Here is a 15950-nt window from a genome sequence, read left to right as displayed (position 1 = left end):
GCAAAATGTTCTTTAAATGACCAATTCAGGGGCAGCAACTCAACAACAGATTGCCTGAATGGTCTGAAAATTTATGGGCAAATAGATTTTGACCTGATAAACAGATTTGCTCTTAATGCTTTGGTTTCAGAGATATAAGCTAAAATCAACATTTTACCCCTATGTTCTATTTTTAGTCATGGTGACCATCTTGGTTGGTTGGCCGGGTCACCGGACATATTTTTTAAACAAGATACCCTAATGATGATGGTGGCCAAGTTTGGTTAAATTTTGCCCAGTTGTTTCAGAGGAGAAGATTTTTGTAAAAGTTAACGACGACAGACGACGGGCGCCAAGTAATGAGAAAAGCTCACTTGGCCCTTCGCGAGCTAAAATGTCTTGATCTTAGAAAGTATAAGTGTAAATAGATCAAGTAAACCCGGATTTAAACAGCGTTCAGTACACTTAACATAGACTTAGTGCGAACAAATCATAAACAATCAATTTTAAAATATATAAGTGCCCGTTTCTTATTGTTCTTTCTATCATTATTTCTATTATTACAAGTGACATTGTTTATCTTATGACCTTTGGAAGTCGCTTAATGTGTATTGTTCAAACATTGTGTGGCTTATGAAGTTGTTTTTGGGCTCATTTAAGGATTATAATCACTACAGAACCGTTCAGAAATATTTAAGTCTCGTCATTATTCAATAGTTTAGTCCTCATGACAAGACTTATCAAAGTACTCCGTTTATAAAAGGCCATCTAAAATCATCATTCGTTTTCTCAATATTATCCAAAAACTACCTTTATACTTTCATGCTGAGTGTTAATTATAGTACACGTTTGATGGTATCTACTCCCTTCCCAAAACTGATTCCGATTTCCACTCCTCTTTATAATCAATAATTGTCAATTAACCAAAACAACTAAGTAGCTATTCAAAGAAGTCAAAGCAAGATGTGATATCTGCAGATAATCTAGAGTTGTTAGTTCCTCTTCGCTAAATAGTTGTGAACGTTTCCTTGGTATCTTCCTCCTTTTTATATTACTAAAACTAGTTCTATTCATCAACACTAGATTTCCATAATACACCACTAGACATATGTAGAGTTTATTTGACTTAACTTTGCACATCTAACGAATATGTATGCCTTTTATAAATCAAATTGTTTCCGCTTTTTATCTCTGTCATTTTGGACTAATTGGGTTTTCATATGAAAAAAAAAGAAAAGGTGCAATTTAACGTAAAAAATCAAACGGGTTTTTAAATGCTATGAAATAATCAAAACATTTACATAAAAATTCATTTGATATCAATAGTAATAAAGATTATAAAGCAATGTTGACTGCTGTACCCTTATTTTTGCCATTTAACCTACATGTATTGTCTTTTTGTTTCGTTAACACATCGTTGTCATATAATGGCAATTTTTGGACTGTCTATATCACTAACGGAAAGCTCAATACTAAAATTTATGATAAAAGAGATGATTTTTCATTTCCTATCGTTAATTATCCATTTTTAGATGGTGACGTTCCCTGGTCCCCATCTTACGGTGTTTATATATCTAAACTTTTCGATTCGCATGTGTATGTAACAATGTTTTAGATTTTAACGAGAGAAATTTATGATGAGTTTAATCATGATACTAAGCCCCTAACGGGAAGGATTGTGCCTGATATTCATATGATGAAATCATAATCTTTCAATCAGTGTTATTGAAGTCTGGAGCTGGCATGTCAGTTAACTGCTAGTAGCCTGTTGTTATTTATGTATTATTGTCATTTTGTTTATTTTCTTTGGTTACATCTTCTGACATCAGACTCGGACTTCTCTTGAACTGAATTTTAATGTGCGTATTGTTATGCGTTTACTTTTCTACATTGGCTAGAGTTATAGGGGGAGGGTTGAGATCTCAATAACATGTTTAACCCCGCCGCATTTTTGCGCCTGTCCCAAGTCAGGAGCCTCTTGCCTTTGTTAGTCTTGTATTATTTTAATTTTAGTTTCGTGTGTACAATTTGGAAATTAGTATGGCATTCATTATCACTGAACTAGTATATATTTGTTTAGGCGCCAGCTGAAGGACGCCTCCAGGTGTGGGAATTTCTTGCTACATTGAAGACCTGTTGATAACCTTCTGCTGTTGTTTTTTCTATGGTCGGGTTGTTGTCTCTTTGACACATTCCCCATTTCCATTCTCAATTTTATATCATACAAGTGGGAGGTTTTGATAGCTATAAAACTAGTTTTAATCCACCATTTTCTACTTAAGTAAATGCCTGTACCAAGTCAAAAATATGACAGTTGTCAACCATTCGTTTGATGTGTTTGAGCTTTTGATTTTGAAATTTGATAACGAACTTTCCGTTGTGAATTTTCCTCGGAGTTCATTTTTTTTGTGATTATACTTTTAACTTATGCGATGACAGTCATGTCCTTTTACAATTATACTGGTTGCCAAAAAAAAAACATTTTCTATAGATTTTTCATTTCGTTAATCATTGTCGCAATGAAATAAGTATATTAATAGAATGTCAAGAGTGATTAAAAGTCTAGTCAGTGCAAAATGATAAAAAAAATAAAACAATTGTTTACACATGACACTCTTCTGATCTTTAATTAATTGAAGAAGGGTGTCTAACACATGATCATTATTTTAACAAACTTTTACTTCCTTTTTCAACATAGCGGCCAATAGTTTCTCTGTGATTAGATGTAAGAATAGTTTCCTGTCTAGATTTATTTATCCAAATATTTTTCTTTTCTACTGAATACTTTTTATTGAAAAATTAAAAGAACAAAGTTTTATTTGCAAATTGCCCTCAAGTGTTTCATTTTTAAAGGTAAAATCCAAAACATGATCATATCAGTAGAGTTGAATATTCATTTAAAATTATACAGTTACATATTGTTGTTATTGTCAATGTTGATACAAATTTTATGCGTTTCGTCATTTTCTTAATCAACAGATATACTAGAGATATACTAAAGAATCAATTCCAATCAGAACGAAAATTCTTTGTTTTAATTCCATTTGCTTTATTTGGAATGTCATTGTCGTTCATTATTTTTTGTAATAACGAATGCACCCTCAGGCCAGACGGAATGCGGCGTTCATTTATGTATAATGCTATCTGTATATATTCTGCATATAGAGATGCAACACTAAGTTATTCTTTTTAACTCCCATTTTTGAATATGCAATATTTGCTAAACAAATGTAGGAACGTTAATTTCATTGATTCATTGTTTAAAATCAAATACAGTTCGAAAGTTTTAATGCGCAAACCATGTGGTATGTAAATAAACCCTGGTTTTCTCCTTATCAGTAGGTGTATCTTCATCGGAGGCAATGACAGCCTGTTACTAACATCAGAATGATCGTCAGAAAGGACAATTAATTTTGTTCGGCATGATTTGCCTTTGTCCCTTAGAGTGTGTTTTGACGATTTAATCTTAAGGGCTTTAAATGTTTTTCTGCTGTCGATTTTTGGGGTATTTTGTTTATCAGAAAAATGTCTGCCATGGTATTCAGCGATTCTCAGTTGATGTTGCGGCCGTAAACATGATTCGCAAATGACGCAGTGTGATGTGGCATTGTCATTATATATGCATCTGGACATTGATGGTCGTGAACAAATCTAGCCTATCTATATCGTTGTTGGTAGGGCAGCAAATAGTTATCACAGGTACCAGGCTTATAATTTAATACGCCAGACGCGCGTTTTGTCTACATACGACTCATCAGTGAAACTCAAATCAAAATAGTTTTAAAAAAAACAAGTACGAAGTTGAAGAGCATTTATGACCCAAAATTCCAAAAAGTTGTGCCAAATTGGCTTAGGTTATCTATGCGTGGATAAGAAAATCCTTACTTATTTCGAATAATTCATGCTTTTGCAAACAGTAAATTTTAAAAAATGACAATATAATTAATATTCATGTCAACACCGAAGTGCTTACTACTGGGCTGGCGATACCCTCGGGGATGAAACGTCCACCAGAGTAGCATCGAATCAATGGTGTAAATAGTTATCAAAGGTTTCAGGCTTTTAATTCAATACGGGTTTTGTCTACAAAATACTCATCAGTGACGCTCAGATCAAAATAGTTAGAAATCCAAACAAGTACGAAGTAGAAGTAGAAGAGCATTTATGACCCAAAATTCCAAAAAGTTGTGCCAAAGTAAGACGATTTTTTGACGTCAGATTGTCTGGTTACAGCACGTTCAAGTTTTCTGTCTGCAATATCATTATGGACTGATTCAGATTTCCGTTGCTTATCCTTAGCAATTTGGAGATGCACTTTCTAGCTGATTTAAGTGTTGATAAACCTTAATTAAATCATTTAGGGTTTCAAATTTCGCGGAAATCCAATCCAGTATGTTCAATTACCTAAGCTAAGTCAAATGTTGATTAATTTTTTAACAGAATGAAGTATGGTTGTACATATTAAAGGATCAATCATGATTAAAAACAATCAACGCGATTAAGCCCCTTATATTTACTTGAGTAAAACTTTCATCAACTGATTAACGAAATAGTCAATCAAATCAGTTGTCAAAATTACGTTGGTTCCACTAGACAATCCTAGTTGTACATGAAAGAGTCAATGGGAATTTAAAAGCCTTCAAATGGCTGAAAACAAGACGGATTTCGACTGTCGCATACTTAATAATTTAAACAAATATAGAATGCACTTGAATCATTCCGTTCCAGCTGGATGTACAATGCACTATAAAGATCTTACCAACAAAGACCAGCACCTCCAACACTGCCGGCTCCAAGAATAAACATTGACAACCAAATAATTACTCCTGCAATGAACCTCATTAAATGGACTATAACCAATGAAACACCTGGAAAAATATTAAAAAAATACAGTAAAAAAACCATGCTACAAACCCCTTCATTTTATTTGCATACAAAGGAACATAGATATCTACTGTAGCTCAGCTCAAATTATTTTGGTAGTTTAAGGAGTTCATTTGGAAGCAACACACACACAAAACAAGCAGCAGATAATTATAAACATATTTAGTTTTAACATTATGCATGCCTACATTTGTTTACACGCCATATCCTGATGTCACCTGAAAAAAATAGATCATATGAAGTCTGGAGTTTTTGGTGGGTACTTGTTGCTTAGTGTTTAGTTTTCTATGTTCTGTTTTGTGTACTGTTGTGTGTATGATTGCTCTTTTCGTGTTTAACCATGACGTTGTCAGTTTATTTTCGACTTATGAGTTTGGCATCTTTCGCCGCCTCTCTTTGCAGTTCTCGAATGCAAATTAACCATGATTATCATCTTTGAGAGAAGTGTGTTTAAATATTTACTTTGCCGTTTTATTTATTTGCTATATTTTATATTTTATAAAAGTAAATACATTGTCATCAATAACTTGATCCCTTTAATCACAGAGAACTCCTCTTTTTGAACCATTTTAAACAGAATTTGGACATGATTTTTGTATTGTTACAAATATCATTAAACCGGTAGCAATATCATTTTCAACTATATCAGTCAAAAATATATCAAATCTCAAACTAAACAATAATATGTGTGTCTAAATGACACCATGTCCCGCTACAACTCACATTTCCATCTTCATTTAAACGTAATTTTGGTCAAAACCAAATATTATACATTTCCATCTTCATTTAAACGTAATTTTGGTCAAAACCAAAACTAATAAAAATGGCTGAAATCGAAACTACAATAGTTTACGGTCGATGCGACAGTTTTTCAACTCACTGGTGACGTATATCATTATGGTTGTTAATCGCGATGAAGCACGAAGTATGTTTCTTCCTAGGAAATCAGCAGCACACATTGTTTATTATTTGTTCGATGAATTATTTGGTACATGTATAATCTACGGATAATTTTCAGATTAATAATCATGCAATGTTTATTTTATTACAGAATACAGAAACAGTGTGCAATTTTGTAATTATTTATTCCAATTTTGAGACACAACGGATATACGATGCCAAACAACGAAATACATAAGTACATTAAAGGATCGGATATTTTTGAATATTAAAGGGGCACTAGCTGCCAAATTCATGTTAACCGATTTGACTCCAATTCTAATATGTTGTTTATAACAATGTAAAATATTTTTCCAGACTATCAAATAAAATAAACAATTTACAAACATGTTCTCAGCGATGTAGCTTCGTTTCGTAAGAATTTTAACCAAGACGCCTTATAATTAACTATCGAGTTGACCTTCTATGACCATATAATCGATGTAAACATAAACATATATATGTATAGATTAAGCAAACCGTGCAATTAGATTTTTACAGGTCTGTTAAATTTTGTTTTATGAATTATAAATTTATGTTTATCGTCGTTTTTATGTGGATCGAATTAGTCAATCAAATTATTTACCTTTGTTTCACTTTCAATGTTGACATTCTTTCCTTTAAATAACCACACACGGGCAATGCATGCGTATTCCACCTCTTTCTACGGGGTTATATTGGAGTTCACATGAATACAAATTTAATGGGGTCTAGTTTTTCACTTGCAAGTGAATAATTTATTATCAATGTGTATTAGCTCTATTTGACAAAATTGAACCATTTTAGCTGATAAAAGCAAATTATTATATTTCTATTTCACTTTCATTAATGATTGAACAAAAAAAATCATACTTTAAATTTTTTTATATGTCTCGTTGCTAGTGCCCCTTTAAAATTGAAGTATGTGTTGTGTTATATATTGCTTACCTAATCCAACAGCACATAAATAACAAATTTCTCGCCATGTTTTCTCTAGATCGGATACACATTTCTAGAATTTAAGAGAAAGAAAATATACAATTGATTTTTATTTTTTGAATATTTAAATGTGCCTTGTAAAAAGATTCTAGAAAATCTATTTTATTTTCAAAGAAAATTACAACTTTACAAAAAGCAGATAAATATTGACAAAACTATTTACTTACTTGTGTAAAGTTTTCATCGATTGAATTTAAGATATTATCAATAAAACCAATTAAGAAATCGTATGCAGCCGAAACTGTCGAAGGCACGCATCTAAACAGTATGGATTTCCTGAAATAATTAGAAAACCGATTTCAGATTACGACTTGTAATAAAACAAAAAGCCTGTTAAAATAGATGTTAAAGATATCATGGGTAACTAATTTTAAAAATGATTTCAGGGAGTGAATATTGAGAAAGATAAAAGTAATAATGAACAGCAGTCTCTTATCGAAATAAAAAAACATAACATATCTATAATTAATAAATAGATTTCAATTTTAAAATTTAATTTCATTTTATAAATAGACTAACAATAAGAAAATTTGATTATATCACATGGTAAATAAAGTAAATGAACAGTACGTATTGACATTTTCACCATGCTATTTGTCAATTTATCTCTTGTTCTGCGATGCTTTTAAAATGGTCGCTTTCTTCCGACACCAATCGTAAAATCTAAAGGTAACCTTGACAGGGTCCATTATATTACATTGTTCGTGACCATCTGACATTTGAATTACATATTACTTACTGTTTGGAAATAGGTAGCCCTGTACAACTGTTAGCATCTGATGAATTCCCATTAAGCTTATAGTCATACACACAATAACTTAGTCCTGTGTGCTGGGTGTGGTTCTTCAACATTTCATATGATGATATATCAGCATTAGGACATGACGTCACACACACGCTTGGTTTATTATACGTGATTGCTTGTCCAATTACATAGTTACTCAGCACAGTCTCATCGAAAAAGAACAGTTTACTAAAAACATAACACAACTTTATTTCAATCCGAAAATGTGATATTTGATCAATTTGCTAAGTAAAGAGTAACCGTCAGATAATATGTATGCGTTTTGTATGATTATGCCAAGAATGTGCATACATTGTGCTCAATGAAATTGGTTGAAATCGTTAAGTACAAAATATAATGTGTCTGACTTGCTGTTTGTGTATTTTTCATTAGGCTAAAATTTGCCAAAATGATGCTTTAGGTTGCCATTTCCTCTCGCAAAGTTTATCAAAAATATGTATGACATAATTTTGTTATTTTACTTTTTACCTATCATCTATCCTCATTTAGTCTATGAATTTTAAACATTGCAACTACGATATCTTTGATTTTAATTCAAATAATTATTCTCTTACATTTTGCCACGTGTATCTCTCCCTGAGTGTGGTACATCTGGAATTTTTATATTTTTCTTGTTGCAGACATTTCCCCAGCTATCCACACCATAAACTAATCTGTATGGATCTCCATAACATAATGCCACATAAGAACAATAGCACTACAAGAAGAAATAAAGTATTGCTTTAAAGGAATCCAATAACAGTCCCATTGTCAAGCATTGGTTTCCAATGTAAATCTGGCACGACTAGCTATGACCTTAATAAATCTATGCCACAAAGCAATCCCTACCCATAACACAACAATTAAAACAGGACAAAAATTGCAAATGCTTTCCAAATAGATTATTTGAATTTTTTTTTCTACATTGGTATTGCCTTTGTTTCTGTTGCTTCTATAAACATTAATGTTGTAACTGCTATCATTATTATAGTTAAAGATTGATAATATGATCCCGTGTTTGATGCTTTCGGATAAAGATATTTAGTTGATTGATATAAAATACATACCATCCCTCCAATAACAATTAGAAATATAAGAAGGAAAACCACATCTCTGCAACTTCTGTTTTCCTTTGGACTAATAGAAACTGCTGGCTTATTTAATTCGTTAACCTAAAATGCAAAAGAAATATAAATATCTTTACTTGATTACGATGTAATAAAAAAATATGTACTTCTAAAAACGATCCCTTAACAAATCTTTTTAGCTCATCTGATCCGTATTGCCAAATAAACTTTTCTCATCACTTGGCATCCGTCGTCCGACGTCGTGTCGTTAACTTTTACAAAAACGTTCTCCTCTGAAACAACTAAGACAAATTTAACTAAACTTAGCCACAATCATTATTGAGGTGTCTAGTATTAAAAAAAAGTGTCCGGTGACTTGGCCAACGAACCAAGATGGCCGCCATGGCTAAATATAACAACATTAACGGTACCAATTTTTCTGCACCAGATGCGCATTTCGACAAATAATGTCTCTTCAGTGATGCTCGTAACCAATATGTAAAATCCAATGCTTATATAAAAGATGTAGAGTTATAATCCAAAAGTTCCAAAAAAGTATAGCCAAATCCGTGAAAGGAATCAGAGCTTTGTATGAGGGAGATACATTCCTTAATTTATAATATTTTTTGAACATTTTGTAACAGCAAATTTAATAACACAAAAAATCCGTATTTTCATAAAAATAGAACATAGGGGTAAAATGTAGGTGGCACGGTAGTATTTGCATTCCAGAATTTAGGTTGCTCTTTTGTGTACCCTACTTAGGTAAATGTATCTAAACAGTGTGATTGGACAAAAAATACAGTATCAACTGAACATACTTTCCCAAACTGAGGGATGAATCAGGTGTAGAAAAATATGAAATAATTTTACATACAGATGAAAATGAATTTTTGAGAATTTTTTTAAATTTTGTATTCACTGCACCATAAAATACCTAAAAGTACTAGTGGCCTTAGGTTTTTAAAAATAGCAAAAAAAGTAAACGGTCATGATACATATTCAAATTCATTTCTGAATAGTAAAATGAAAGTACTTCAGTTAACTGTGAATGTAGAATTTTTTGCAGTGTTAGAAAGTGGTGAACATTCTAAAAAGGCTATCATTATCCCTTATGGGCCAGGAAATACTACCGTGCCACCTTAAGGGGGATATATATTTTTACACTAAATCAATAAAGGAACTTTTTTTACCCATGCAATTTGTAAGTTTATCAATAAAAAGTTGATTAAGGGCAACTATGATAAAAACAAGCCTTAAATTCCACCCCTGAGAGTAAAAATTGCTGATTCAGCAAATTTTGGCTGATGTGTAGGTAATAATGTAAAAATTTACCTAGAAAGTAGAACTTCATTATTTTTATGTAACTCGCAAAATATTTTTAATTATAAATGCTCGCTTTAACTTTTCGCAGTGTCTGACACATGTGCAACCACTGAAATTTGAGACGCGACATTCTTCGGTTGCATGTACATCCTATTATTTTCACCGAAATAAATAAATTGCATAATTTCTTATTTTTTTCAACACAAGTACAGCTATACTAGTTTTCTTGAGGTTTAATTTGTAGTTCTAATGTAAAATGACACCAGAAGTAGCTTTTGGGGAACCAGTAAGTGGTTAAGGGGTTCTTACTTAGTCATTTATCTCTCATATTGGTCTAAAAAAGAGATAGAAATAGGGGTTTCTGTACATTAACTAGACATTTTTTTTGACAAAGAATGTATTTATGATGCTATATCAGTAAGATTAAATGGTTTATTCATTTTCCATGCAAATACAATTAGTTGTTAATATTTTCTGACAGTAAAAAGCACAATAAAGGCAAATTGATTATGTAAGGGGACATAATTTAACTTAATGCATACATGAGAAATAGACAAACAGTCAACTTAGAGATGTATTCTAGTACATGTATTGTCAAACAGATTTTGGAATAATAGTTAACTGCAATCTAAAGACTCTTGTTGTATTGCCCTCATAATCTGGAAATGTTTAAAGTAACATAAGGCATGCTGTAAAATGTGGAATGGACTTTAATATCAGTTTTCATGATTTGGTGCTTAAACTGTTTCTTTTAGTCAGATTAACCATAAACATAGTTGGCAATCCAATAATTCCTCCTGAATCACCATGTTTGACTTCTGTGTTGATTTGAAACATAATATATTTGGGTTTTGTTCACTCCTTAAGTAAAAATGGTAAAATGAAAAAAAAGTGAAAATCTGCCAGATGGGGTAGGGATGTAATGTTTCATTTTTTTTGGGTAAGAAATGAGTGCAGACTAGTATTCTTTATTGTAATATGTTCCAAAGTAAGAAGTCTATGAATCATAGGTGTCATGACTGGTTTCAAGTTTGTTATGTCTTGGTTAAGGTGGCACGGTAGTATTTGCATTCCAGAATTTAGGTTGCTCTTTTGTGTACCCTACTTAGGTAAATGTATCTAAACAGTGTGATTGGACAAAAAATACAGTATCAACTGAACATACTTTCCCAAACTGAGGGATGAATCAGGTGTAGAAAAATATGAAATAATTTTACATACAGATGAAAATGAATTTTTGAGAATTTTTTTAAATTTTGTATTCACTGCACCATAAAATACCTAAAAGTACTAGTGGCCTTAGGTTTTTAAAAATAGCAAAAAAAGTAAACGGTCATGATACATATTCAAATTCATTTCTGAATAGTAAAATGAAAGTACTTCAGTTAACTGTGAATGTAGAATTTTTTGCAGTGTTAGAAAGTGGTGAACATTCTAAAAAGGCTATCATTATCCCTTATGGGCCAGGAAATACTACCGTGCCACCTGTAGACTTTGGCTTATATCTCTGAAACCAAAGCATTAAGAGCAAATCGGACATGTGGTGAAATTGTTTATTAGGTCAACATATGTCTGCCCTGAAATTTTCAGACAAATCAGGCGTTGCTACCCCTGAATTGGTAATTTTAAGAAAAGTTTTGCAGCTTTTGGTTATTATCTTGAATATTATCATAGATAGAGTTAAACTGCAAACAGCAATTATCTACAGCAAAGTAAGATCTACAAATAAGTCAACATGACCAAAATTGTCAGTTGACCCCTTAAGGAGTTATTGCCTTTTATAGTCAATTTTTAACAATTTTTCGTAAATTTTGGTAAATTTTTACAAAAGAGTTTCCATTGTAACTACTGGGCCAATGTCATTATAGATAGAGATAATTGTAAGCACCAAGAGTGTTCAGTAAAGTAAGATCTACAAACACATCTCCATCACCAAAAATTTTGTCATATGTGTCCTTTATTTAATATGCACATAGACCAATGTAAGCGACACAGGATCTTTGTGGCCTCTAGTTTTAGTTACCTTGAAATGTCTTCTTACTCGATTAATGAGATTTGAACAGTCGTAAAAGAGAGGCAGAAGATATCAAAGGGATAGTCAAATTCAAGAGTCGAAAACATACTGACAATATCAAGACAAAAAACAAAAAGTAGAAAATGCATACAACAGTATACAAAATACAACCTTAATAAAATAAATGAGTAAAATGAACCCTTTCAAATTTCCCGGTCCTGGAGAATACGCTATATAATGTTGTTCTTTTCTTTTTGTCTCCTTATATATAAATAGACATAAATAGACAATAAAAGAGGGACGAAAGATACCAAAGGGACAGTCAAACTCATAAATCTAAAACAAACTGACAACGCCATGGCTAAAAATGAAAAAGACAAACAGAAAAACAATAGTACACATGACACAACATAGAAAACTAAAGAATAAACAACACGAACCCCACCAAAAACTAGGGGTGATCTCAGGTGCTCCGGAAGGGTAAGCAGATCCTGCTCGACATGCGGCACCCGTCGTGTTGCTTATGTGATAACAAATCCGGTAAATAGTCTAATTCGGTAGGTCACATTCGGGAAAGGGGAGGGGATTGTAGTTACGACGCAAGGAACATATCCGATATCATTTGTGATACGGTTATTCCATAACGGTCAACCAAATCGTGATGGCGTCCGTAAAATTTACGAAGGGATGATTTCAACTTCACCATTTGGAACTCTTGGTTTAATAGCTTCCTTGTGAGCAGCAACCCTCTATCAAGAAAATCATGATAGGAAATGCAAGCACGGGAATATCGTATCAATTGGGATATATATACCCCGTATGCAGGTGCTGCTGGAATGTTGCTACTTAGAAATGGAAAGTTCACAATTGGAAAGCTGAAATCATCTCTTTTGTCGTAAAGTTTTGTTTTCAACCGACCCTCATTGTCAATTTCTAGATGTAAGTCAAGATATGAGGCCGACTTAACTGTATCTGTAGTATCCTTTATCTCTAACTCGATTGGATAGATGCGTTCCAATAGTCACCAAATTTTGAATTATTTAGTGAAAGAACATCATCTATATAGCGAAACGTAGAGTTAAAGGATAGTGCTAACTTCTTATCTTTCTTCCTAAGAAGTTCCTGCATGAAGTCAGCCTCATAATAATAAAGAAACAAGTCGGCAAGTAGAGGGGCACAGTTTGTTCCCATTGGAATGCCGACAGTCTGTTGAAAAACACGTCCTCCGAACGTAACAAATATGTTGTCAATCAAGAAATCAAGCATCTTGATAATATCAGTTTCAGAGAATTTTTTGTTCGAATCAGAGTGATCCTTTACAAAGTAGGATTTATCCCTCCCTAAGACAAGATACTTGTATCTACGTTGGCCATTCTTTTTTACGAAGCAAAGCAATACCAACTCTTTCAATTTGTCTTTTAGTTTGGAATGTGGAATACTAGTGTACAGAGTAGAAAAGTCAAATGTTTTAAAACTGTTTAGTGTCTGAGGTCACACAGGTTCAAACAATACTCAGTCCGGCAGTGGGCAGAGCTTTAACGCGATATATGTATAGTATACAGATACAGCATAGCGATATCTGTAGGGCTGTATCTGTATAGTAGGACACCCAATTGCAGGATAAAACTGTGTAACTGTGCTACAACTACAGTTGCAACTTCCCCAATGTAAATATGCATTATGATCAACTTTTTATGTTCAGTCTGTTTTGGCGTTTCTGATTTGTACTGTATAATTTATAAAACTTTTAGTCTTTCAGACGGTGTCATGAGCCTACCTGATGAATTTTTTTTTCGCAAGTAAAGTGGTATATTTGGTGGGTTTTTTTGTTTATCAAGTAGACATAGTTTAGTCATGTGACAGTGGTATATTTGCTTTTTTTATGATTTACTCCTTTAAAAAATATGAAATTTTGAACTAAATTACATGGTCTTTATGAATAATACTTTTACTGTTTAGTCTGGGTTGTTTTGTGATATCCATTTGACGTGGCTCTGTACTTATACATCTCGTGATTGCGTTATTGTTCTTTGATAATTTTTGTATAAATATCTTTCATTTTTGCTACTGTGCTTTGTGTATGTGCCTTTTTTTGTTCCATATGACGTAGCTCTGCACTCATGCATCCCGTCATTGTGTTCTTGTGCAATGGTATATTTTTGTATTCTTGTCTTTAAATTTTGCTAATTTGCTTTGTCTATATTCCTTTTTGTGCTTCTTTGTGAAATATTTGTTTGCTTTTATATTGATTAAGATTATTACACAATGTTGACTGCTGTACCCCTTTTTTTTACACTTTTACCTATTATGTCTGTTTGTTTTGTTCACACAGCTTTGACAATATATTAGAATTGTATTCGACTGTCATACAATTAAGAGGTTTAGCTAGATAAACTATTTTTAATTCACAATTTTCCACATAAGAAAATGGCAGTCAGTACCAAGTCAAGAATATGACAGTTGTTATTCATTTGTTTGATTTGTTTTAGCTTTTGATTTTGTCATTTGATAATGGACTTTCCGTTGTGAATTTTACTCAGAGTTCAATACTTTTGTGATTTTACTTTTTTTTATAAGGAATGACTGTAATATATTGTTCGTCAATGGTTTGACATCTTACCTCAATTGGTCGAATCGTATTTCCTAGGCTTGGCATCCCATTACACTAACAAAGTCCAAAGATTTTACTATTACTTGACAAACTTCAAAATAAATTCATGTTTTATACGTCGTTAATAAACAAACATTTCTTCAAGTTTTTTTCATGTAAAAACAACATTTCTAAAATAAGTTTACTTTTACCTAATACTATAAAGAAAAAGAATTTAAAGAGGTCAAATACATATGTTGTTTTGTGTGTTTTCATGTGTTTTTTTATTTCTTTGTGTATTGTTAGGTTGTATACAAGCATTTTGAAATTGTTCTGATGTCGGGCCAGTTGTATGCCCCCAAAGTAAACCTAGCACTTATTTACATACCTTAGACTTGGAATACATATAAATGAACAGTTTTTTTACCAATTATTATAGTAAACAACATAAATATTACGGTCTATTGATAAACCATCCTTCTTAAAAATATTACATATTAGTCCTATAACATATGAACATACCTTTATAAACTGATGGGAAAAATTAACCTAAAAAAATCATTTATCATATGATATTTTTTTTCTTACCATGAGAACAACTATTTATAATTGCATAGATGATTATGCAGTAAAACATTAAACAATACACCTTTAGATCTGTACATGTAATTATTTTGTTAAATTTGCAATACAGGATGTTTAAGCTGTGCCCAAGGCATCAGTTTACCACAATCATATGTATCACTCATAAAGATATGTTTTCAAAGGAAGTGTTTTCCGATGTTAAGCAATAGATAAAATGTTATTTTTTCACGCATATATATATATGTCATAAAAACAAAGTGTATCCCAAGTTGGCAACGTTGCGCAATATATACAATTCAAACCTTTCCATGATTATTTTTTGGCTAATACCAACTATGTTTAACCAAGAAGTAACAATATATAAGATATTAAATTTTGAAAACAAAGTCTCTAGAATAGTAATAGATATATTTCTTACTATAATGATGAATTGAAATCATTAGTACAATAAATCATACTTACCGTTCTTTTATCATCATAGATCTTACAATTATTGTACAAGTGTACCTCAATCAATCATTCCAGGCGGTATGATCAATTTAATAACCATATCATTGTCAATAATATGGTCAATGTAATTCGACAGGTATGTGCGTGTCTGTAGGTTGTCATACGGACGATTCAGTCCAACAGAATATAGATTACCTTGTACAGCTACAGTGAATACATCAACAGATCAATTACTCTTCAAAGCAAAATGTTCTGTCAATACAATATTGAATTCATGAAACTATCGAGTTTTGTTTTTCATCGTGACTGCAGGAAATCACCTTATGTAAACATAATAATTTAAATTAGCGTGCA

At 32.1% G+C, this 15950-nt stretch overlaps 1 protein-coding gene across 1 annotated transcript in view; it reads right to left on the bottom strand.

Moving 5' to 3' along the window:
* Positions 1 to 15746, bottom strand: part of LOC139527811 (choline transporter-like protein 1) — a 34273-nt gene extending 18527 nt beyond the window's left edge. Inside the window, exons 1-8 of the mRNA XM_071323496.1 lie at positions 15609 to 15746; positions 14592 to 14673; positions 8632 to 8736; positions 8140 to 8282; positions 7520 to 7753; positions 6948 to 7056; positions 6730 to 6793; positions 4739 to 4847 (exon numbers count right to left, since the gene is read on the bottom strand). Coding sequence (XP_071179597.1) covers positions 4739 to 4847; positions 6730 to 6793; positions 6948 to 7056; positions 7520 to 7753; positions 8140 to 8282; positions 8632 to 8736; positions 14592 to 14627 — 800 coding nt within the window. The 5' untranslated portion in view covers positions 14628 to 14673; positions 15609 to 15746. The remainder of the gene's footprint in view (positions 1 to 4738; positions 4848 to 6729; positions 6794 to 6947; positions 7057 to 7519; positions 7754 to 8139; positions 8283 to 8631; positions 8737 to 14591; positions 14674 to 15608) is intronic.
* Positions 15747 to 15950: the final 204 nt, after the last annotated feature.

Source organism: Mytilus edulis, chromosome 1 (genome assembly GCF_963676685.1).
Source record: "Mytilus edulis chromosome 1, xbMytEdul2.2, whole genome shotgun sequence".
NCBI classification, from domain to species: domain Eukaryota; kingdom Metazoa; phylum Mollusca; class Bivalvia; order Mytilida; family Mytilidae; genus Mytilus; species Mytilus edulis.
This window is presented reverse-complemented; position numbering and strand designations above follow the sequence as displayed.